This window comes from Lynx canadensis, chromosome C1 (genome assembly GCF_007474595.2).
Source record: "Lynx canadensis isolate LIC74 chromosome C1, mLynCan4.pri.v2, whole genome shotgun sequence".
Classification (NCBI taxonomy): Eukaryota; Metazoa; Chordata; class Mammalia; order Carnivora; family Felidae; genus Lynx; species Lynx canadensis.
The window spans coordinates 39902503-39924842 of NC_044310.1; the positions used below are offsets into that span (position 1 = coordinate 39902503).

Here is a 22340-nt window from a genome sequence, read left to right on the forward strand (position 1 = left end):
AGACCTTTTCAATGTGGCCGCCCGAGGAGCGGGACGGGATTCGGTGCTGTTTTCTTAGAAAATAACATTTATTTCTAGCTCATGTCTATGCAAAGGAAAGCACAAAGTGAGCCATTCTCTGCAGCAGCGTTTCCCGCTGCTGTCCCTTCGGTCGGGCTTTTGGCGAGTCCTGGGAGGCGGGGATGCGCCCTCGGGCGGGCGGTTCTAGCTCAGTCACTAGTCGCTCTGTTCCTGCTTCAGTGCGCACCTTGACCACTCCTTAGGGAGAGATCGGCCGCAAGCAAGAGGGGCGGGTGGGCAGGATTTGTCCCGAGTTCACAATATATTTAATCTATAAAACCTGATAAGTACAATGCGCGCATAGTCTACTTCTTTCCATTTTGTCCTTTTTTTGCTTGTTTCTGAATATTTTTCACGTTAATACCGAGGTCACCTACAGATTACAATTAATAACTTAGAATTCCATTTTATAACATTATACACTGGCTTGTATATATATATGTATAGATTATATATAGATTTATACATATATAAAAACTCACACTGCACCAAGGAAACCCATGCTTATCGGCATAAGCAACAAAGAGAGCGACAAATACCGCAACGAGGAAAGTGCACCTTAGAACTTGTTTCCTTTTTTTTTTTTTACAATTGATATCGATATATATATGTGTGTCCCAAAGACTCGACTCAGTGCCAAGAGATTTATACATCCTAAATTTATATTTGTTAGAGCGAATAATTTTTTAAAAATTTAATAAGGAGAGGGAGACACAGAAGACAGACTCTCGGACTATCCTGCCATCCACTGGAGAGCGGGCGGGCGGGACGAGCACAGCAAAAGGAGAGGCAGGAGCGTGTGTGGCGGCCTCAGCCTCTGAATTCTCAAGAATTCCCCGCCTTTCGAAGAGCTGATAGAGCCTTGAGAAGGGGTTTAGAGGACGAGGGTCAGGGCCACGCACCCCCTCGAAGAACACCTGTATCTGTAGTTGCTCCCTTTTGCTCAGCTCTCCACCCTTCCAAAACAAAACTGAAAATCACCTTTGAGCGAGAGGACCCGAGCCGGGGCGCAGAAGGCGCAACGGGTGAAGAGGGACCCGCGGCCCGCGGGATCAAGGCTGGGGTCCCCGTTTGGGGGCCGCCCGGACGCCGGACCCCCGGCCTACTGCTTCTCTGGGGCGCCGTTGACCATAGGCCCGTACAGGCCGCCGCCGTAGGTGGGTTCCTTGTGCACCGCAGCGGCGGCGGCCGAGCGGTCGCGCATGAGGTCGCTGAAGGCGTAGTCCATGGGCGGGCGGAAGCCGAGTGTGGGTACTAGACCCGCGGTCGAGTAGGGAGCCATGAAGGCCAGGCCACGGCTGTGCGCCGCTGCCGCCGAATAGGCCAGGCGCAGGGGGCTGAGGCCGAGCGGCGCGCCCAGTGGGTAGGCGCCGGCGTCGGCGCCGAAGTGACTAGCGTTGGGCTGCAGTGGCGAGAAGGCCGAGCGGCTGCTCAGCGAGCCCAGCGCCCCAGGCGCCATGGCGCCGGCCAGCAAAGGTCTATGGTGCGGAGGGGCAGCGGGGCCGGCCTGCAGCGGCGCGGGCAGCCCCGGCCCCCCGGCAGCGGCGGCATCAACGCGGCCCGGCCACGCGTCTTCCGCAGCTGCTACCGCACCCACCGCGGCCTTATCAGGAGGCGCGGCGGGGCCAAGGCCGGCCGCCAGACCCCCGCGGTGGTGGTTCAGCACCTGCTCGATGGCCTGCACCACGTCGCCGCCGCAACCCTGCAACACCAGCTCCAGGACGCCTCGCCGGTGGCCCGGGAAGACGCGCGTCAAGATGTCCAGCGGCGTCCGCTGCCGTGGACCCGGGCCCCCGCCCAGCCCTGGGGCGGGAGCGGCCTCTGCCTCTTCTTTGTCGGCCTCGGAACCAGATTCGGAGCCCAAAGGGCTGGCGGAGCCCGGGCTGTCCTCCTCGCCACCGCCTCCCGGGCCTGCGCTGCCCGGGCAGCTTCCACCTGCCTCCTTGGAGGCCCGGGCCAGGGGCGACCCGGAAAAGGACTCCCCGTCGCCGTTCTCAGAGCCCGAGCCCGGCCGCACCTCCGGAGAAGAAGTCCCGGGACCCGAGTCTGCGCCGTCGGGTGATAAGGGCTTCCCCGGTGGCGGCTGCGGACTGCCTGGGCGGCCGGTCTGAAGCAGCGTCTTGGGGAACAGGTCAAACTTCTGCAACTTGGCCTCTAGGAAGGGAGAAAAGGGTATATGAGGAGTGATTAGGAGCCGGGAGGCGACGGCACCCTCAGTACATTATCCCTTTGGACCCAGTTTCCTCTCTCTCTGAACCCGACGACCTTCATTCACTGGGCTCCAGTGCCTCTTTCTTTTTTCTCCAGTATTCCTTAATCTCTGAGCCCCTACAGTTTTGTCTCACTTCCCCTACCCCTAGGGTGCACTCTTTTGTATGTACCCAGGACCCTAACCACTTGGGCCCTGTAAATTCAATGTCCAGTTCCCCCTTCCACATCTGTGCCCCAACACTTCCACCTTTATTCTCCTTCCTATCTTTGCCTTGACCTGGAGAAGTGGCCTGGCCCAGGAGACAATATAACTTCCACCTATAGAGACCCCACTCCACATCCATCATTCCAAGAGCAAACTCTGCCCTGGGTGCCCTCTGGCCTTGGGCAACATAGCTTGTAATGGAAGGCACCTTGGGTATCTAAGAGATCTCAAGCCTTTCTACAGGTAAAAATAGAGCCCCTATTTCTAATCCACCCTTTCCAAAATTAAAACCTAAGAACTTCTTCACTGCCAAGCTGGGGTCTCAGAAGGCCCCCCAATGGCCCCAGACTTAATTCCTCCCTCCCTAGAAAAAGGCGAGATGTTCTTGAAGAAGAGGGTGGGGCCAGACTGGGAGTAGTGGGGGGGGGGGGAAGAGTGGGGATCCAGGGAAGCGAGAGAGTTCCTGCTCGAAGGAAACCAGGACAGGTGGGGAAAGAAGCTAGAAAGAAGGAGCAGGCGCAGCATGCGGTTGTCCGGGGAGCATTAGGAACTTGAGAAAAGGAATCAGAGGGGGAAAAGGAAGGGGGTGTCTTCAATACCTAGAGAAAGCCGTGCGGGGAGACGAAGGAAGACTGGGAGAGGGCCAGATTTCTGAAGAAAGTTGGGAAGGAGCAGAGGAACCACGGCGCGTGAAGAGCAGAACCAAGGTTAAATATGAGACGCGCGGATTTCCGCGCGGATTTCCGAGCAAAGTGAGCAAGGAAACTGGGACCTGGCTGCATTGGGGTAGAGGAGATAAGATTACAGGGTCTACATTTGGCCCCGCAGTGAAAAAAAGGGCCTGGGTGCGCGGTGAACTCTAGCAGTCGGGCATTTAGAAAAGGGGATTCCACTCTTTCAGTACCAAGACAAGTAAGTCTCTGGGCCACGTCCCCTGGGGCCCGGTCCCTGCTTCCCTTCCTCCCCACCCTGCCGCGCGCTCACCTGAGCTCCCCGAGCCCGCAGTGCCGCCTCCGGTCCCTGCGGGCGCTCCTGCTCCCGGCCCCCCGCCGTCGGCGGCGCACACGGAGCCGAAGACCTCGTAGGCAGGTCGCGGCGGGATAATGCCGTTGGCGGCGGCCAGCGCTAGGCCCTCGGCAGTGCCGTAGAGCAGCTGTAGCTCGCGCGCCTCGTTCTCCTCCTGCGCCTGTTGCCTGCGCAGCGCCACCTGCGCCGCCATGACGCGCTGGCGCTCCGCGATGAGCGTGCACTTGGCGCACAGGCAGTCCTTCCAGCGGCAGTAGCGCTTGTGGCCCTTGAGCGCCGACACCACGCCGTGGTTGCGGCAGCGCGCGCACTTGGGGGTCCGCGGGTACTTCTCCGCCGCCCGCAACAACAGCGGCGGCGCTCGTAGCAAGCCGCCCGCCACGCTCACCGGTAGCGACGCGGCCGCAGCCGCCGCCGCTGCCACCGACGCCACCGACGCCACGGGCGGCCCCGTCGCTGTCGCCGCCGCCGTCGCTGCGCCGGGCACGCTAGGCAGCTCAGAGCGCAGCTCCATGGCAGGACCTGGCGTAGAAGACCGTGGGAAGAAGGAAGAGACTTGTGGTGAGGAGCGCACGGTGTGCTAAGGTACAGCGTACCCACGAAGAAATCAGGCTTAGGGAGGGAAATTTCGGTCGCGGAAGTTTGGCTAGTGGTGCCAAATTGCCGGGAGGAGGTGCCTTCTGATCCCCCTTGTAAGGCTGAGTTCCCCCACCCCACCCCCACCAAGGCTCTTCTTATATCTGATTTATGCGCTGGGTCTAAGATTTCGTTTGACTCAGTGGTTCCGCTGGAAAATAAAAATAAAAAGACACAAAGTTTGAAAAGTTATTGGTTCAGGTGGATATAACGAGGGTATGAAAAGTAAAATATTATTTCCCAAAGTTTAGCTTAATTGGAGTGAGACAGGTAGAGAGAAATATTTGTTTGATGGGACTCGGACTAGAGAGAAAATTTTTGATCCAACAGTTAGACCGATACCAAGAGCAAAACAGGAAAACCGAGGCGAAATGCACAGTTTTGTGGAAAGGTGAAAAAGAGAGAGCTATCAGAGCATACAAAGCATGGAGTTCAGCTGGCTGGGTCTGAAGGTTTTGGTGAGAGCAGGAGAGTTAGAAAAATCAAGAACAGAAAGAACGGCTCGAGGAAATAGAGTGAAGGCTAGCAAAACAAATATTTTAAAAGCAAAGTTAGGCGCGGGGGGAGGGGCAGGGACCCGTGGAAATGTGGGGGCTACAAGTTTCATGAAGCGGGGCCTCCAGGGAGTGGGAGAGAAAAATGAGTGTGGAAATGAATTTGGGAGGCGTGGGGGGGGGTGGGTTAAAGAGAAAATTAAGCCGAAGAAACTTTGGAAAAGCAAACCCAGCCTCAAGGTTAGCTTGAGGGGTGAGGAAAACAACACCAAAACAACAGCTGATACGGGTGTCTGGGTCCCAGGGTTCACTCAGGAGAGAAAGGTGTGCAAGAGAGGGAAAAACAAACAAACCCTTCAGGTAAAAGTTGTGGGTGGGGGTGGAGTAAAACCTGTGGCACAATTTTTAGTCTTGTAGCCTGGGAGAGTAGTCGAGAAGGAAAAAGTATCTTGCGAAAAGTTAGGTATTACAGGAGGGTGATCTTTTCTCTGACCATCTCACACTGCCTTCAAGATCCTCTCCTCCAGTTTAGGGACAGAATCGTCAGACACATGCTCCCCATCCTGGGATCTCTGCGGGACCTTACTCGAGTGCAGATTCTCGAGCTCTGGTCTCAGAATCGGGATCCTGGGACTTGGATAGCCCAGGAGACAGCACCGAGGCAGAGGAGTCGCCTCTGGAACTGGCTATAGGCTAACAACGGAGTCTCACCTGAGCTGCGGACCTAGAAGGCCTAAGCAGGCCCAGCTCCGAGCTTCTGCCCTGTCTCTTCTGGGTCCCCGTATTCCCGGGTCCCCGCCAGAGCCCGGAACCGAATCCTCCTGTTCCCGCCCCAGTATCCTAGATCCCTTCCCTAGCTGAGCGGCCTCTTCCCTCAGGCCCCTGGGGCCGCTAAGTCCCTAAGGCCGGCGTGGCCCGGGCCTTGTCAACAGGGCCGGTAGACCAGGCCGCCTCCCCCTGCCCTCCCTGCGCCCCTCAACTACCTGCCTTGGGCTCGGGGATCCTCCTCCTCCGCTGGCGCTTCTCGCACCTCCCAGCTCCGCTCGCGATGCAGGCGCTCTTGGCCTCTTCCCCTTGCCCCCTGGTCCCTTATCTGACCACGTCACCCTCCTTCGGTCACCATGTCCGAACTTCCGGACCCCCTCGGAACGCTGCGCAGTCCAACGCTTCCGTCGGAAATCCGAGCCGGGGGACTGGTTAGGGACCGGCTGGCTGGAACCCGCGACCCGGCCCTCGCCGCGCGGCGTCCCCTCGCGGAGCGCGCGGGACGCTGCGCACAGCCGCGCCCCAGTTGCCCGGCGCTGCCAGACTCTCAATGAGCCGCTCGCCCGCTCTATTGTTGCTCCTTAGGGCTCCATTAGACAGAATTGGACAACAATGTGGCGCCTGCCATTGGCCAGAGGAGGCAGACAGCGCTCTGATTGGCCGGGCCCGCGCCCGGGGAGCCCCGCATTCTACTGTGTCCGAAAGATTCGAAACTCCAAAAGCTCCACAGAGTGCCTCCGGGAGGGGAGGGGCGCGCCGGGGAAGGAGTGGAAAAAAGTAGGCTAGGAGGAGCGTTGAAAATATCGTGACAAGTAGTTTCCGTGCGCCCGAGAGCGTGTGAATTGCGCCTAATTACCGTGTCCGGTGCGCCTCTACGTAGCCGTGTGTAACCCCTCGGCTTCTAGGACGCGGGCTCCGCTGCGCGGCTCTCAGAGGCCCCGGGCGCTTGGCAAGGCCGAGTTTCCCAAGTGGCCCTGGTGGCCGGGGGCGGGATAGGGGCAGGTGACAATTCAATTACCGCGGTCGGGGTGGGGTGGAACGGGGACGCAGGGGTGGGGAAAGGAGAGGGCATATAGCATAAATGCCAAGACGATTTTTCCTGCCTCCTTCCGGCTCTGTTCTACCAAGTCCATTGCGTTTGGGGTAGTTGGGAGCTGTTTTGTATTTTTCTCTTGCCGCCTTTAAAACACAGATCCTTTATTTTAAAATTCCTGGTACGATAGGCATCAAAAAAGGGTAAGTATGGTTTATGAGGATTTCTGTTGTTAAAGAGGAGACGGGAGAGAATTGAGATGACGCTTCCCGTCGGAGCCTTCCAGTTCCCTTGCGCTTCCTTTCCCAACCCTTAATTCCATTCCTCTTCCTCCTCTTGTTCTTTCCTTTCCTCACTTCTGCAGCATCTTGATTTCCTTTAGGTGGTGGTGGGATTCTTTTTGTCACTGTTGTTTCAAATTAACAAAAAGTTTAATTTCCTTTTTTAAACGAAAGTAAAACGTGCCCTCTCTGTCTCCCTAGATCCTCCTGAACGCAGGACGCGCATCGGTCAGTCCGTCCTTCCCGGCCTGAGACAAGGTCGCCACGGACCCCCAGGAGTAGTTTTAACTTTCATCTTCCACTCCCGTACTGACGTCACGGCCCTGAGGAACAGCTCGATCTGCAGAGGAGGTAACAGGTTTTGGATTTTGTTTCCCTTTTGAATGGCAACATCTGGAATTAATACCGCGGTTTTCGGGCAGGTTCACCTTGGGTTACTCTGTGATTCTCTGTGCCCTTTCTTTCTGTCTTTTCCTTGGTCCAGTGTTCTCTCTCATTTTTACTCTCCACTTTTCTCTTTCCTTCAGAGTAAAGAAAATTTGTTTAATTAATAGAAAAAACGAGCTTTCACGTTGTTCTCCCTCCACTCCCGATCATGCGTTTCTGTGATGTTCTTTAGAACTTCCAGGGCCATGGGGTTCAGCCCGCGCAGCCTGGGTCGCGGAGGTCCTGGGCGCGTAGACTCAGTGTCCTGCCCCTGGCCTAGGAACGCACCCCTTTCCACCTGGCACAACTCGTGGGCCGCGACCCGCCAGCCCAACCTCTCTGACGCGAGGCGCTTGCGACTGGGGGAGGAAGGCAAGAAAAGTGGGGCCCCACCCCATTTCACCCAGTCTCGAAGGGAGGTTCCTAGGATGCTGTCCAGGATGGCCAGGCTGAGGGAGGGAGAGGGAGAGGGAAGAAGGTGGTGTGCGGAAGAGCCGGGCAGAGAGCTTCCAGAAAGCTGACCAGGCCCTCGGGCAAGTGCCCTCCCACCCTGACAGAGTCTGTGATGGTAACATAAACCAGACCCTTTGCTCCTAACAAATTCCACTAGCTGGAGCCTGAGAATATGTTTGGGAGAGAGCAAGGGGTCAGCTCCACCTCGTGTCCTGCATGGAGTCAGGTAAGGGAATGAATCTGGGATACTATGTCCTGCAGGAGTGGAAGACCCAGACCCCACCTTAGAACACCTTGACATTACAAGGTTAAGGAAATCTCTCTGTTAGCTGCACTCTGGCAGGAGGACATGTGGGAGAGGGGGAGGACTGCGACTGAATCCTGCACCAGGGTGTCTGGTGTCTTCTCCCAGAGCTACCTTGGACAAAGTTTTTCAGAAATTATTTTAAACCCTAAATGAATTGAACTATAGGAGTAAGCCTAGCTTTTGGAGAGCGGTGGCCCAGATACTCCTCTTTTTGCTTGAGGCCAGGCCACTGTGTCCTCAACTTCAGTTCAGTGAACCTGGGGGAGCCAAGGGTCCAGCCACAAGGACTTGGGAACCCAACGCTCTCCCACTAGAGTGTGAGGAACCCCATTTCCTTAGGAGGCAGAGTCCACATCCTGGAACCCCGCCTAACCAGAGGGAATCTGCTCACCCCTAGAGCAGGCTCCTCTTTCCTTGCCTTCATCACTCAACAGGTCTGGGACCTACAGCCTTTCTTCTGATACACCTGAGATTGGGGTGCTCATGTGAGTGAATGTGTCATGAATGGAGGGAGGCAGAGTCATCCTAGGCAGAGGTCATTGCATACCTCTACAGGCCATCCTGGGGTTAGTCCTGATTTGGACTGATCCCCAAGGGAGCAGCCCTGAGGGCTGTGGCTGTGCTAGCCACCAGTGGTGCCCAAATTGAGGCAGCAGGGACTACCTTCTACACACACCAGAGGGTGGCTTCACACCTGGACATACATCCTGCACGTGGAACCTCATTCTGTGAAAGTCTTGGATACACCCTCACATCTGCTTGCAGTGACCGCCCACAGGGTGCACTCACCTCTGAAGCTGCCTTCTCACCCAGAGGACCCCTTCAGAAAGTCTGATTGAATTCACAGTGATCATAATCATGCCTTCATCCTAGGATATCCACTTTGTACTTGACCTCATACCCAGATGCCCAAGGACTCCCTGGTCAGTGACTAAACACCTAGATAGAAGCATGTGCTCACAGACATGTGCCCTCGCTAGTCCATGGACCCAACCCTGTTCCAGGGCCCTGAAGTTGGACCCTGCACGGAGAAAGCCAGATCACTGGGACGAATGAGGCGGCTCAGGGCAGAAAGCTCATCCTCACACAATCAGGCACAAACACACTCCCTCAAGCACCTCCTCTTAGTTCAGAATCATTTGCTGCGCCGGCGTCTGGGGTTCCCGGGTGAGTTCTCCTAGCCAGGAAAATCCACCTCCACCCGTGTTCGCTGCTGGCCCCATCCCCCAGGACCCCGCCCGCAAAGGGGTGGGGTTCAAAGGGATGGCCCTAGTGGCGACCCAGGGTGAGGCTGGAGTTGGGGTTGAGGGTGTGGAGGGGGCTGGAGGTGCGGCGTGGTGGCGCTGAGTAGGAGCAGGGCCGGGGGCGCTGATGGGGGACCCGGGAGGCATTGACTTTTGCGCTGTTTGCCCGCGGCCTCGGAGCAAGCAGACGCCATCTGTTTGCCGGCTGCGGCACGTCCCGTTTAATTACCCTCCCGGCAGCCTAATAGAGATGATATTAAACTAAATCTTTCTGACATTAAAAGTAATTATCCCCAAACCGGTGGCTCCGGGACGGAATCGCCCCTCCCGTCCCCAGCCCTCCCCTGGCCGCTCCAGATTCCGTTAGTTTGGCTGAAACTCTTTACCGGGAAAGGGGCGCGGAGAAAAGGGGGGAAGGAAGGTACCTTTGGGAGAAGGAATCTACGCGGGCTGCCCCATACACGCTGTTTTCCCGCACAACTACAGACGCACGAACACGCGTGTGGATGCACTCACATCTGTACACACACAGACCACGACAACATTTTCCTCCGGATCAACTCTCGCCATGTTAATTAAGAGTCTCAGCCGCGTGCACCCCTGCGTGGACAGAGAAGCGCAGCCTGGTTTGCTGTCCCCGCCCCCGAGCCCGCTACAATGGTCCTATTACGGGGTCAAAGCCACGGATCCGGCCTAAACCGGGGCCAGGGACCCAGGCACAGTTCTGCAACCAGAAAGAACCTCTTTCATCGTGGCCCTTGACTTCTCGGGCGCTCTTCCTGTGAGGGGCCCTGCGCCTCGCGATTCCCCTCCAGGCCCTTAAGTCCCGCCAGAGTCTGCGAGGCAAGTTCTATTATTCCACTTGACAGGTGAGAGCACAGACCCAGGGAGGTGAGGTGACTGGGCCCCCATCTCAGAAGCAGTACGGAACAGAAAATAATTCGAACTCAGGAGACCAGAGGAGACCCCTACCCAAGGCCCAAGTTGTGCACGGTTCCAGGCACGGCGTCAGGCTGGGCGCGGCAGATGGAATTCTGGCCCGAGGCCCCTCTCCGCACCTCGCCCTCTGGGGCCCGCGGGACCCTCTGGTGCTCCGCCTCTCCCCGGGCCTTCGACCCCCTTCAGCAGAGGAGCGGGCCAGGGAGCCACCTGAGGGCGAAGCAGCGGTGGCACCGAGTTGAGAGCGCGGCGAGAATCCCCAGCGCAGAGCCCCTGAGCCCAGCCGGCCGCAGCCCTTCTTTGGATCAAGCCCGGGCGTCTGCAGGGTGCGTGCGGAAGCGGCGGCCGCCCAGTGTCGCCAGGCTTCCTGTCTCCACAGCTTTCTGGCTGGGCGCAGCTGAGCCTGGGACAAACGCTCGGAGAGTACTGTTCATTGCCCAACTATTTGCTTGTATTTTTGAGCGCCTAATGTGTACCGCTACCCTGATAAACTCTTGATGTTGCGCTGTGTTGCTTGGTACCCAGTCCTTGGGGGGAGGTGTGACGTTCCACGTTTTAGAGACAAGACCGCCGATGTTCAGCAAGGCCCGGAATTCAACTTGCCCGGGGTCACAGTGCGGCTGAGCGTCAAGGAAGATGGGAACCTAGATCCCATTCCCACTCAGGTTCTTTTCTTCTTACCTTCAGTTCCAGTTGGACAGGGTCAGACCTAGGGGCTTTCGTTCGGTTCGATTCCATTCAGTTGAGAGATGATTCACAGAAAATCGAGAGAACGGGTCTTTAATTTCATTCATTTTGAGTACCTAGTAAATGCCTTGGGGCTCGAGGATAAATCAGTTGTGATGGACCCTTAAAGTGTTCATGGACCAACTAGGGACACAGTCACCCATCAGTGACCTCACGATGAGAGACAGGGTTGAGGTGGGAGTGGGGAAAGGAGGGTTAAGGGAGACTTCCTGAAGAAAGGGATCCCTGAAGTGAAACGTTCAATTTCCCAAATCGAAACATTATTATTGTTTGTTCTGATAAAACATTACAAAACATTTTAGACAATTAATTAAATTTGGAATTCCTTGTCTGTCTATTTACCGTTACAAAAATATACTTTTTGTTACTTGTTTTATATACAAATGTGATGAACATTTTTTCATATTAATATATCTACATAACCTTAAAAATTGCTTAATATTTCAGTGTGTGGATGTACTTTAATTTAGCCAATTTCCTCTTGAGGTATTTTGTTTGTTTCCAATTTTTGCTACAATAAACATTACTACAATGAACATTCTTTGTGAATTTGCCTAATTATTTCCTTAGGATAAATTCTTAGAAATAAGATTGATTGGCCAGAGGCTTTTTTTTTTTTTTTTTTTTAAGGCTTTTGATAGCTACTTGTCAAATAGCCCCCAGGAAAGGTTGTGTCAACGAACACACTCAACAGTAATGTATCTTGCTGATCTTTTAAATCTTTGCCAATTCAGGCAGGAAAAAAAGAATCTTTTGTCATTGTAATTTGCATTTCCTTAGTTATTTCTTAGTTTTTCTTTATGTGTTAGTCACTCGTGTTTTTTTTTAAACTGTGTATATTCTTTGCTTATTTTTCTCTCACTGAGTTTCTCCTTTCCTTAATTTGTAATGGCTGTTTATATATTAAAGACAGTAGCATCCTCTTATCTGTAACATATGCTGCATTTCTCCCTTTTTGTTGTTTTATCCAGTTTTGCTGTTACACTGAAGTTTAATTTTTTTTATGTAGCCAAATCTGTCATTTTTTCTTTATAGATGCTTCTTTCTTTATAGATGCTTAAGCAAGGATTTTTCAAATCCAACTTTCTGAAAGCATTCACCTATATTTTGTATTAGCCCCTTTTCATATAAATGATTTACATTTATATCTTTAGTTCATTTGAAATTAAATTTGGTAGAAGCTGTGAAGTAGGTTTGTAACTTAATTCCCCCCCTCCAATGTTAGCCAGTTATCACAGCTTGTATCTAATGGTCCACCCTTTCCCCCTCTGCACTGATCATATATTATATACTGAATTCTCAGATGGCCTTAGGTCATTTCAGCACTTTTCTCTCTATGGAGCTATTTACTTTTGCACCAGCCTCACTAAAAAATTATTGTAGTTCTGTAATGTTTGGGAGGGCAAGCATCTTTCTGATTCCTGCTTCTTCTTTTTCAAATACTCTTGCCAATTTTGGAAAGATAGTCACCTGAATAAATATTTTAGAATTTTTAAAGCTGGCTCCAAAGTGAAAGTAAAATTTTAAAAACCTTTGGAAATTTTATTTAACTGCCTTTAGAACTTAATTTCAGGGAGATTTATCCTATACATCTTCACAATATGGGATATTTCCATCTTGGACACAGTGTGACTTTCTTATTCACAACTTTTATGTCCCCTTGTAAATTTTGTCGTTTTGTTCCTTGAGTTGTTTTTTAAGCACATTCTTTAGTATTTTATGTACCTATCGTGAACACATTGTTTCACCTATTGCAATGTCTAACTGGTTATGACAGGAGCATAAGAGAGTTACCGATCATAGTATATTTAGAGACCGGCCTCCTTGCTGACCCACTTTAAATGAGTTCTCACAGTTTCCCGGCGCTGAGTTTGGAAGGACCTGGAACTGACTAAGCTGAGGGAGGGAAGGGCGATTCTACACAGAGGAAACGGTGAGAAGGGCCAGTGATTTGTGCACGGAGTGCACCCACAGGGTGGTCTTTTTTGGACCTTCCTGCTCCTGGTCTCCTTCTTGCAAGAGAGCCTTTGGAAACAGCAATTCCAGGTATCAGCCCTGTGTGACCGTGGGCGAGTCGCCTCCCTGCTGGAATCGGATTGTTTGGAGAACAGCAGCCTCCAGGCCATCGCATGTGGGGAGAGAAGAATGCGAAGATGAAGGGCATCAGGGCTCTAGGCTCTTGGGCTGGATCAGCCGGGGTTTGAGTGCCGATGGCTCCTCGGAAGTGCGTGGGGTGTCCGCAGCCGCATACTCGCAGCCTGTAACCCTCAGGTCACTGACCAAAATGAACATATGGGGGAGGGGGATGGGGCTAGAAGGGAGAGACCTAATCCATCTGCCCGGGCCACACACACTCACACATACACTAACCCACGCACCTTTGGCATCTTTCCCTCAAAGAGTTCTACTCAGACTTCCACCCTCCCCTCGCCCTCCTACCCCCACCCCCCACCCCGTCCCATTTCCTGCTGGGACTGCGCAGTCTCCTTCCAGACTGTGTATGGTGGGTGAGTTCCAAGCTGCATGACTGGCTCAGGGCCCGATACTGGTTGGGCCAGAGCCCAACATGTTAACTCTCTTTCCTGGCGGGGCCCTGTGTCAGGGTGGGGAAGTTGGCTGACAAGTAGGTGGCTTCCTGCCCCCCCCTCCCCCCCCCCCCCCCCCCCCCCGGAATGGGTTGAGACTCCAGGCTTGCAGTGACACGGATGCACAGATGCCTTCTCCAGGTGCTCAGGCCCAGGCCAGACAGTTACCTGGAACACTTCTGTTCACTGTTTAGGACCCAGCACTCAGGTTGCCCCACTGTCTCTTGTTAGAGGCACAGTAGACACAGACCAACCCTGCAAGCTTAGTGCCTCTGCATTTTGCCCTCTCTGAAGCCTCACAGCTACCCATCTTCATCCCCAATTCATGTCAGAGGAAACTGAGGCATCAAGAGGAAGTAACTTCCCAGAGTGATACAGCTCGGTGGGGGAGGGATGAGAACTGCTCTTTGCATCTGTGGAAGAGACTGGTGAGTCTAGGAGGTAGAGTTGAGGCCACTTCCCCTCAACCCCCACCCCGCCCAGTTCTCAGAACTGACCCCCTAGGAATAGGTGTAGGAGGGGTGGATGAAGGCACCCCTTCCTTTGGTGTTGGGTGCCTCTTTTCTTGGGGTTTTCTTCACTCCCTTTGGAGCATGTACACCCCCTCTCACCCCTCAGGACTGACCACACTCTGCTTTCATTTCTGGTGAAGAGTCTGGCAGCACCTTAACACCTTTGGGCATAGCCTGGCTGAACATGGGTGCCAGTATGGCACATTCCCTCCTGTGTAAGATGGAAGCTTTCATGGGTCACTGTGAGGATTCAATGACACAATTCATGGAAAGTCCTTCTTGGTGTCTGACATGTAGAAAACACTCAGGGTATATTGGGTATTGTTATTTGTTAGTCAGTTGCTGAATGAACGATTCTTCTCTTTGCCTTCGCTCCAGAGGGGAAAACTGTTCCCTTCTCAGTACCCTTTTGCTTCCATTAGAAAAAGGACTGGGGAGCTGGGAGCTGATGACAGGTGACTTCTGCTCTTGAACCATAATCTGAAAACTCCCTCCAGAATCAGAATTCTGATGGAGTGTCATGGATTAGAGACCTTCTGGCAGGCCTGGGGTGCTCAAGGTCCCAGAGGGACTCTGGGCCATCTCCTTCCCTAGGTCACCTCATCTCCCCTACCCACCACTCTCTCCAGGGGCTCCAGTAACCAGAACATGTTTTCTATAAAGCACAAAGTGATACTGCACCAGTAAGAAAGGAGCGGCACAGCCCAGAGCCCACCCCCAGCCTCTGGAAGCAGCCCCACCTGTCTCTTCTCAGGGCCTCCACTATTTTGGGCACAACATAGCCCTGCTGGTTCCTTGTGGGGCTCTGCAAAGGCAGGGGCTGGGTTCTTTTCCCCATGGCACAGTACCACTTTTATGCCAGAGAACATGGTCTTTCCCTTTGTGTCCATGACCTCCCATAGCATGTAAAAAATTCATAAAATGCACCTCGGTTTTTATATCAAGAACCTGAGGCATGTAGGTGATACTGCACAAGCTAGTTCCTCACTGATGCTTGATGTGGTTGAAGGCATGCCAGAATGGAGTCTTGCTTGTTTCACTATTCTGGGTCTTAGTTTCTCCATCTGCAGAATAAGGAAAGGTAGACCTGCTGTATATGGAAATGCTCTGAAATGAGAAAAGGACTATGCAGACCCAGGCAGGAAGATGATGATTGCTATGTGGGATGCTCCATCCAGCTGAGACCTTGGCACTCTCCTTTAGAAATATAGCGAAGTTCCTGGCCTCCACACCTGATTTTCTTTACTTGTGTTTCCACTAGACTCCTCAAAACACAGAGAAAAGTTTCAGTAAGACTCTCCTTGTTGCCAACTCTTCAGAAAAATATCATGCAAATGTTACCAATGTGTGCCCAAGTAAGGCAGATAACATTTCCAGGGGCCTGGACTCCTGAGCCCAGAGGAGCAGTCTCCATTTTGATCCTGTAGGATGCCTACATTTTGTAACTCTGGGATCTCAGATTGTCAGGCTAGGGCAGTGCCATTTATTACAGAATGGACTGGCCACAGCTCCTAGGTGGGGTTCATCTCTCCCAGAACAACTATCCAATCAGGGAGCCTCCTCTGGGTTCCCATGGTTCCTGGAACTTCTCTAGCATTGGCCACACTGCCCTGAAATTTGTGGCCTCATCCCAGCCTGGAAATTCTGAGCTGAGGGTAGAGGCTGAGAATCCAGTGTTTACCAAAAAACCTAAATGATGAATAGATGAGTGAAAACTGACCCCATCTCCATAAGGCAAAGAGCACTTAAGTAATACTTCAATTAAATGCAGGTCTAATGAAAATGCATGATGGAAAAAAAAAGATTTGCTTTGGTGATAGACAGGTTTATGTTATATAGTAGTTATGAGACTTTGGGCAAATGATTTAACCTAAGCTTCAGTTTATCAATGTTTGAAACAGGGATAGTATGATCCATCTCACAGGGTAGTTTTGTAGTTCATTCATTCATATAACATTTACTGTCTGTGCCCTGTGCCAGGTCCAGTGGGGCAGACCAGTCATGGTCTATAAGGGAGACTTCTGTGCAAATAATCATAATAATATGATAAGTGCTCTGCTAGGGGCAAACACAGGGATTAGAGAGGCTCCTAACTTGTCCTGCTGATTCCATGAGGCTTTCTGGAGGAAAAGGAGTAGAATGGAGTAATAGCCTGAACTCTGGAGCCAAACCACCTGTGTTTGAATCCTGGCTCCTTGGTTTACTAGCTGTATGACCTTGAACAAATTACCTAATGTTTTGTTCCTCAGTTTGCTCACCAATAAAGTGGGGATATTAATAGCTCCTACTTCATAGGGTTGTCGTGAGTGAAGCATTTAGTGCCTGACATTCAATAAACATATCAATGTTCAATATATTATCAACAGCTATTTACCAAGCATCTATACAGTGCCAGCTCTGTGTGGAGTGATAAAACAACAGATCAGACTGACACAGACCTTACCCTTGTGGAATTTATACCTTAGGCAAAATCTGAGCTGAGTTTCAAAGTACAAATTGCCTCCTATCTAAGGAGAGTTTGCAAAGAGCAAAGGGCAGAGGAAGGAATTTCACAGGCAAGCAGAGCAGAAAAACTCTGCACAGGAGACAGAGGGGTTGGAGGAAACTAGTGGCAGGCAGTATCCTAGAAGGCAAGGGGGAAAGTGTGTGTGGGAATTTTTATATTCTATCACCTGTGGCTTAGAAGTTACAGCTACTAAAGCAGCTCAAGGATGGGGTGGGGGGGCTTACTGATGAGGGGAAACAGAGCAGGTATGGGCTTTGGGCTCAGATCCAGAGTGGAATTTCAGCTCCTCTCTACTAGCTGTATGTCTCTGGACAGTGACATAATTTCTCTGAGCCTCAGTTCCCCTAACTGTAAAATAAGGATACTAGTAAGAGTGACTTGGCAGATACTTCTGAAGATGGCATGGGGTGACACTGTGCAGGGCTTACCTGGGTATTCAACACCAACTCCTTTACCCTTTGTTTCTTCCCAGCAGCTCCAGTTGGTTTTGTTCCAGCTCCAATTAATTAACTGCTTCAGTAACCACTGGGTGCATGACTGCTATGTGCCAGACCCTGGGCTGGCTCTGGAAATAGATGATTATGACCTGTTCTCTGCCCTTACAATGTTCCCAGATGAGCAAGGTGTTAGAGATGGAAGCGACCACCTGTACGCAGACATCATTTCTTTGTTGAAACTCAGTTACTGAGTCAAAATTTACTGTGTGCTTACTAGGTACTAGTCATTTTGCCAGGCCTTGAGGATAAGAAGTGACTCAGACCTTTTGGAGGGCTCAGGAGTCAGGTGGGGGCAGGAAGGACATGTGAGCTGAGAGTAACAATTCAGAGTGATCCACGCTACGAGAAGGGTAGCACAGAGCCAAAGATTCACAGCACAGGCACCTAACTTGGAGGGTGTGCAGAAGGTGTAGCAATGGTCAATGAAACAATTTTGGAGGAAATGAAGTCTAAACTGAAAGCGAAGGATAGAGGGGTGGTAGGAGTCTGGTGGTGATGGGAGAGCACTCAGGACAGAGGGGACAGTGTCCAAGGCCAGAGGTGATATGGAGCTGATGCTTTCAGGAAACTGCAGGTGACTCAGGAAGTGTGTTGAGGGCATGGCTGGAGGTAGATGGGAAGGGAGGTGGGGGCCAGATGAGAGGAGTTTTAAATCCAAGCCAAGAGTCTGGATTTTATCTGGAGGGCAATGGGAAGCCTCTGAGGGTATGAAAACAGGGGTGTGGCATGGTGAGGCAGGTGTTTTAGAAAGCTCTTTCTGGCAGCTGTGTGGTGACTGGTCTAGAAGAGAGGGACTGGAGAAAGGGAGCTCAACTAGGATGTGGTTTTATAACGAAGGTGGGAGACAACAAAGGTCTAGGGAAGAAATGCCCATGGGAGAACAGACAAAGGAGCAGGGGATGGACTTCGGAGATGTCAAAGATGTAGAAGCTACAGGATGCTTCTTAAATCACTGCATGTACTTAAAAACAAAGGCATTGCTTAAAACTTGGCCCTGACACACTGGGGAAGGAGTCATTTTGGAGAGCTAAATTTTCTATAGAAGTAAGGCTATACCCATTTTTGTATCCATCAACATTTAAAAAATGTTATGATTGTGACTATGTGAAACGCTTGGTAATATGTCATACTTTCCTTGAACGTGGCACTGCATTGCCATAAACACAGTAGGAGCTTTGGAGTCAAAGGTCTGGGTCCCAAACTCTGTTCTGCTCTTTTATAAGCTGTGGAACTCAGGCTAGTTAGACTTTACCTCTCAGAGCTTGTTTCTTCTTCAAAATAAGGTCAAGATCACCCAGTCAACAGGGTTGTTGTGGGGTTACATGAGGTAATGTATGTACTGCTCTGAGCACATTACTGAGTACATCCTAAATGCTCAGCAAGTTAGTCTCCTCTTCCCTCCTTCCCATGATGCCCCAGGATTAGCCTCTGGACACCAGTAACTGTGACACTTTGTGCAGGGGTCTTTACTCTTCCCTGTAGGGCCACAGAGCAGTTCTCTTGGAATTCTTCTGCTTCTCGTATTTTCTGTGTCCTCCCCCATAAATGGCCACTTGTCACTGCTATCATCATTCCCTCTCTTTTCCTTAATCCACCCCTCCCCCCACCATGTGAGTTTGTAGACCAGATAATAGCTAACTGCTCTACATGTTAACTAATTGCTAAATGTTAGTTCATTTAATCTTCAGAATCTTATCAACTAGGTACTGTTGTTACCTTTTTTTTTTTTTAGCTAAAAAGTGAGGCACAAGAAGGTGAAGTGACTTCCAAAGGGCACACTACTAGTAAGTGCAGGAGTGGCTTGGATCCAGGCAATATGTCTCTAGAGGCTATGCTCTTAGCCACACATTGTATCACCTCTCACAACTGAGAACAACTAATAATGTGCAAATTGAGAGTTAACAGAATGAAGACTGGAGAGCAAGTCTCTTTTATTGGTATTTCCTTTCAGACCACGCTTTCAAAATACAGCAGGGAGGAGCTGTAAGGCCAGTGGGGTTGTTAGAGGTCACCTTCCAAAGCAGATTATTTGAGACAAGAGAAGCACTAAATGCAGAGGGAGGTTCAAGTCAAGAAAGCCCAACTGTTGTATCTCACCCCCTTTGGGGGGTGTAGCTTTCTTTTAGATGAAAGTGTGGCTTGATGAAAAGAAATGAACTTCCCAAATAGTCTGATGGTATCTGCATAAATGGTGGTTCTGAATTTTCTGGCATCAATATTACCCAGTGAGAATCTGATGAATACAGATTTCCTCTTCCAGAAAACTACACATTTAACTTTTTATACACAATTTAGGGGATGCCAAGCTCCATTCTTGGACATAAAATTTAGACATTTGTTATAAAGAGCTGTGAAACTGAAAATCAGAACCTCGGTTTCGAGTGTGGACTCTTGTATTGACATCCTGTGTGACTTCAGGCAAGCGCTGCCCTTTGAGCCCCACGTGCAAAAATGGAATAATCATCTCTGCCCTGCTTCTCTCACTGCAGTGGGCCATGGTGATGTGTGTAGAAGGGGTGGGAAACTGCAAAATGCTATCTGAATGCATCAGGACATGGAGGTTCAGAGAGGTTACTCACCTTAAGGTCACACAGTTATTAAGTGGCAAGACTAAGGTTCAAACTGGAAGACCCTAAAATCTCATATGTGTGTGTGAAAGAGAGAGAGAGAGAGAGAGAGAGAGAGAGAGAGAGAGAGAGACAGAGAGTGAGAAGAGAGGGAGAGGAGGTGGGAGAGCAAAAGACAGAGAGAGAGAGAGAGAGAGAGAGAGACAGAGAGAGACAGAGAGTGAGGAGAGAGGGAGAGGAGGTGGGAGAGCAAAAGACAGAGAGAGAGAGAGAGAGAGAGAGAGAGAGAGAGAGAGATAGCTCCCTCTAAGAATTTTTAAAAGGATCAAATGAGATAATGCATATGAAAGGGTCACATAGGTTGTGAAGTGTGATGTTTAAGTGATTACTCATGGACTGAATTTAGGATTCCATGTTCCAGCTACCTATGGGATCTGGGACTGGGACTGCTGAGAGGGATGGTAGAAATGTGCCAGTGATCCTGCTCATGGGGACAATTAAGACGCTCTCCCCCTATCCAAATGAACAACTTCTGTGCTTTTGGGAAAATCTGCCAGAGCTGTGCAACATCTTTAAACCCACTGACCAGCATACTCAGGTCAGCATGTGTAGCTTTGGGAGTAGCGATTTTAATACAACCACAAACTTATTTTATGTTTATAATGTCACCAAATAAAACTTATAAAAGCCCAAATCCTATTCTCCTACATTAAAAAAGAAAGATTCCATAAAAGTCTCATCCAACTCAAGACTTTGGATGCTTACAATTCAGAGATGAACACCTGTGTGTCCCATAAAACTAGTGGTGCCAGAGCATGGCAACATTGCAAACCAGAAACCTCCCCAAACTGCACCTTCTTAGAGACTGTGGAATATTGTCAATACTTGCTTAAAACTTCAAACTAATGCTTCAAACATACAGCTGATAATCTGAGAAACACTAAGGAATGAACTGGAACAGGAGTGAGGATGACAAGGAGCCCTGGAACTTCACTATTAACAGCTGGGCATAAGAACACTGAGCACTTGTTCTGACTGACTCACTGCATCTGGAGGCTGGGATGCAAAGCGCAAGGGAGTTTAAAGGTATGAGGAAGAATTGCCAAAAGACATCGCTATTTCTGTGATAGCAGAAATGACTTAATAGCTCCTCTTGTGATAGCAAGTTGCTTAATGTTTTTCTTAGAACCTAACTTTATGCAAATTGTTTTAATGTTGTACTTGTTGGAAAAAGCCTAAAACTGCTTTGGTCTCCTGTTCTGGAGTTCGACAGAACAGAATGGCATCAGTCAACAGTGACAATTAGCTGAGGCCTTTCGGGGCAATGAGGGCCTATAGGATAGGATTTCATGAGACCTGAGTAAGGAGAATCTCTCAAGTCAGGGTCGAAAAAGGAAGCACTTAATAACTTCTATGAAATCAGTTTCAGAATAAAGTCTGTACCACTGGAATACAGAAGTGAAGATGACAGGGCAGAACAATATGATGAAGTCAAACCTAAATCCGACAGAACAGGTTAAACATGAAAGTGAATTCAGAGTCCTGTCTCTCCACCCCCACCCACACTCTTGCTGCTGTTCCTAAGTATGGTCTGCATTCAGGGCTATAGCTTCTGCATGGCAGCTACAGAACAAGGTCTCCCTGGAAGAAGAAGACCTGGTGCCCTAGTGCATCTGTAGCATTGGAGATGACTATCTTGTGGGACCACCAGGTAGGAAGGTAGGTGTGGACCGCCCCCACCCCCCAAAAAAAGGGAGGTAGGAGTGGAGCCGGAGAGGAAGTGCTCCCCCCACAGTGGGTCTCTTTTCCTTTCAGTCTCCCTGGGAGACCTCTGGGGCCAGAGAAGGCCTGCACCTAAGTAGATGGAGCACTGGTCTGTTAGGAACACATCTCTTTCTTGTAAGAAAGTGTTCAGGGGAGGTCCCTGTTTGGAGCATCAGAGAAAAGACACAAGGTGGAATTTTCCTGGCCAATATCCACTTCCAGGCAAAGGGAAAATGACTAAACATATCTTAGGCTTCAGTTGGAGTGTTCTAAGGAACCCTTGACTTGGGCCAGCGGTAAAAACCAGCACTTAGACTATACTTTGGACAAATAGAGAATGTCAAAATCAGAATCCTAATCCCTGGGATAGAGACCACAGGTGACATAAAAACAGATGTGGAGAAACATTCCAAGACCAAAAAGAAATCACTGGCTGTGAAGGCATAAATAGTGCTTCCGTGAACTAAACTTCAAACCCCAAATCCACAGATTAACAAAAACCCACAGTTACTAAACTGTCCCCAAATTATTATATGTAGATTCAGGCAACACAGGTCTTCTGAGCTGAGCCCCCAAGTTTGCTCTCTTAAATACATGTAGTCAGAATTTTCAGCCATAGGATGGCATCCCTTTTATTTGAGAAGGGGACCCAATATCTAATACTAAAACATTAAAAGAGTGAAATAGTGGAGCAAGGTTTTATAGAGGCTCAGAGTCCATGGGGTGACTGATCAGAGTTTGGTGATAGACAAGGTGCTTAAAACAAGAGATAACAGGGTCCAAACGCACGGTGGAGTGGAGGGAGGGAAAAGCAGGAGAGAACTGTGTTCAGTGTACACTGAAGGATCAGCAACATGGGAGCTGGTATCTGCCCAAATGCAAACCTAACAGCAGTTCCCCACAGCTGGGCGAGATACCAAAGTCCTGGTACTGGTCCTCTTCACACTATCTCTATATTCACATAATGTGCTTAAACAGTTTCCCATGTTGCATGGGAACAGCAAATACCTCCTAGGTGGAACCTGGAGACCCGAGGGAGCAGCAGTAAATAAGTATCTCGCATACAGGTCGAATGCAGTCCT

The 22340-nt window shown here is 50.6% G+C and overlaps 1 protein-coding gene across 1 annotated transcript; it reads right to left on the reverse strand.

The window, feature by feature from the left end:
* Positions 1-1162: 1162 nt before the first annotated feature.
* DMRTA2 (DMRT like family A2) lies at positions 1163-4016 on the reverse strand. The gene is made up of 2 exons (XM_030328250.1): positions 3461-4016; positions 1163-2214 (listed from the first exon to the last, which is right to left on the reverse strand). Exons 1-2 carry the CDS (start codon positions 4014-4016, stop codon positions 1163-1165), a joined length of 1608 nt encoding a protein of 535 aa, XP_030184110.1.
* Between the last annotated feature and the right edge of the window lie 18324 nt (positions 4017-22340).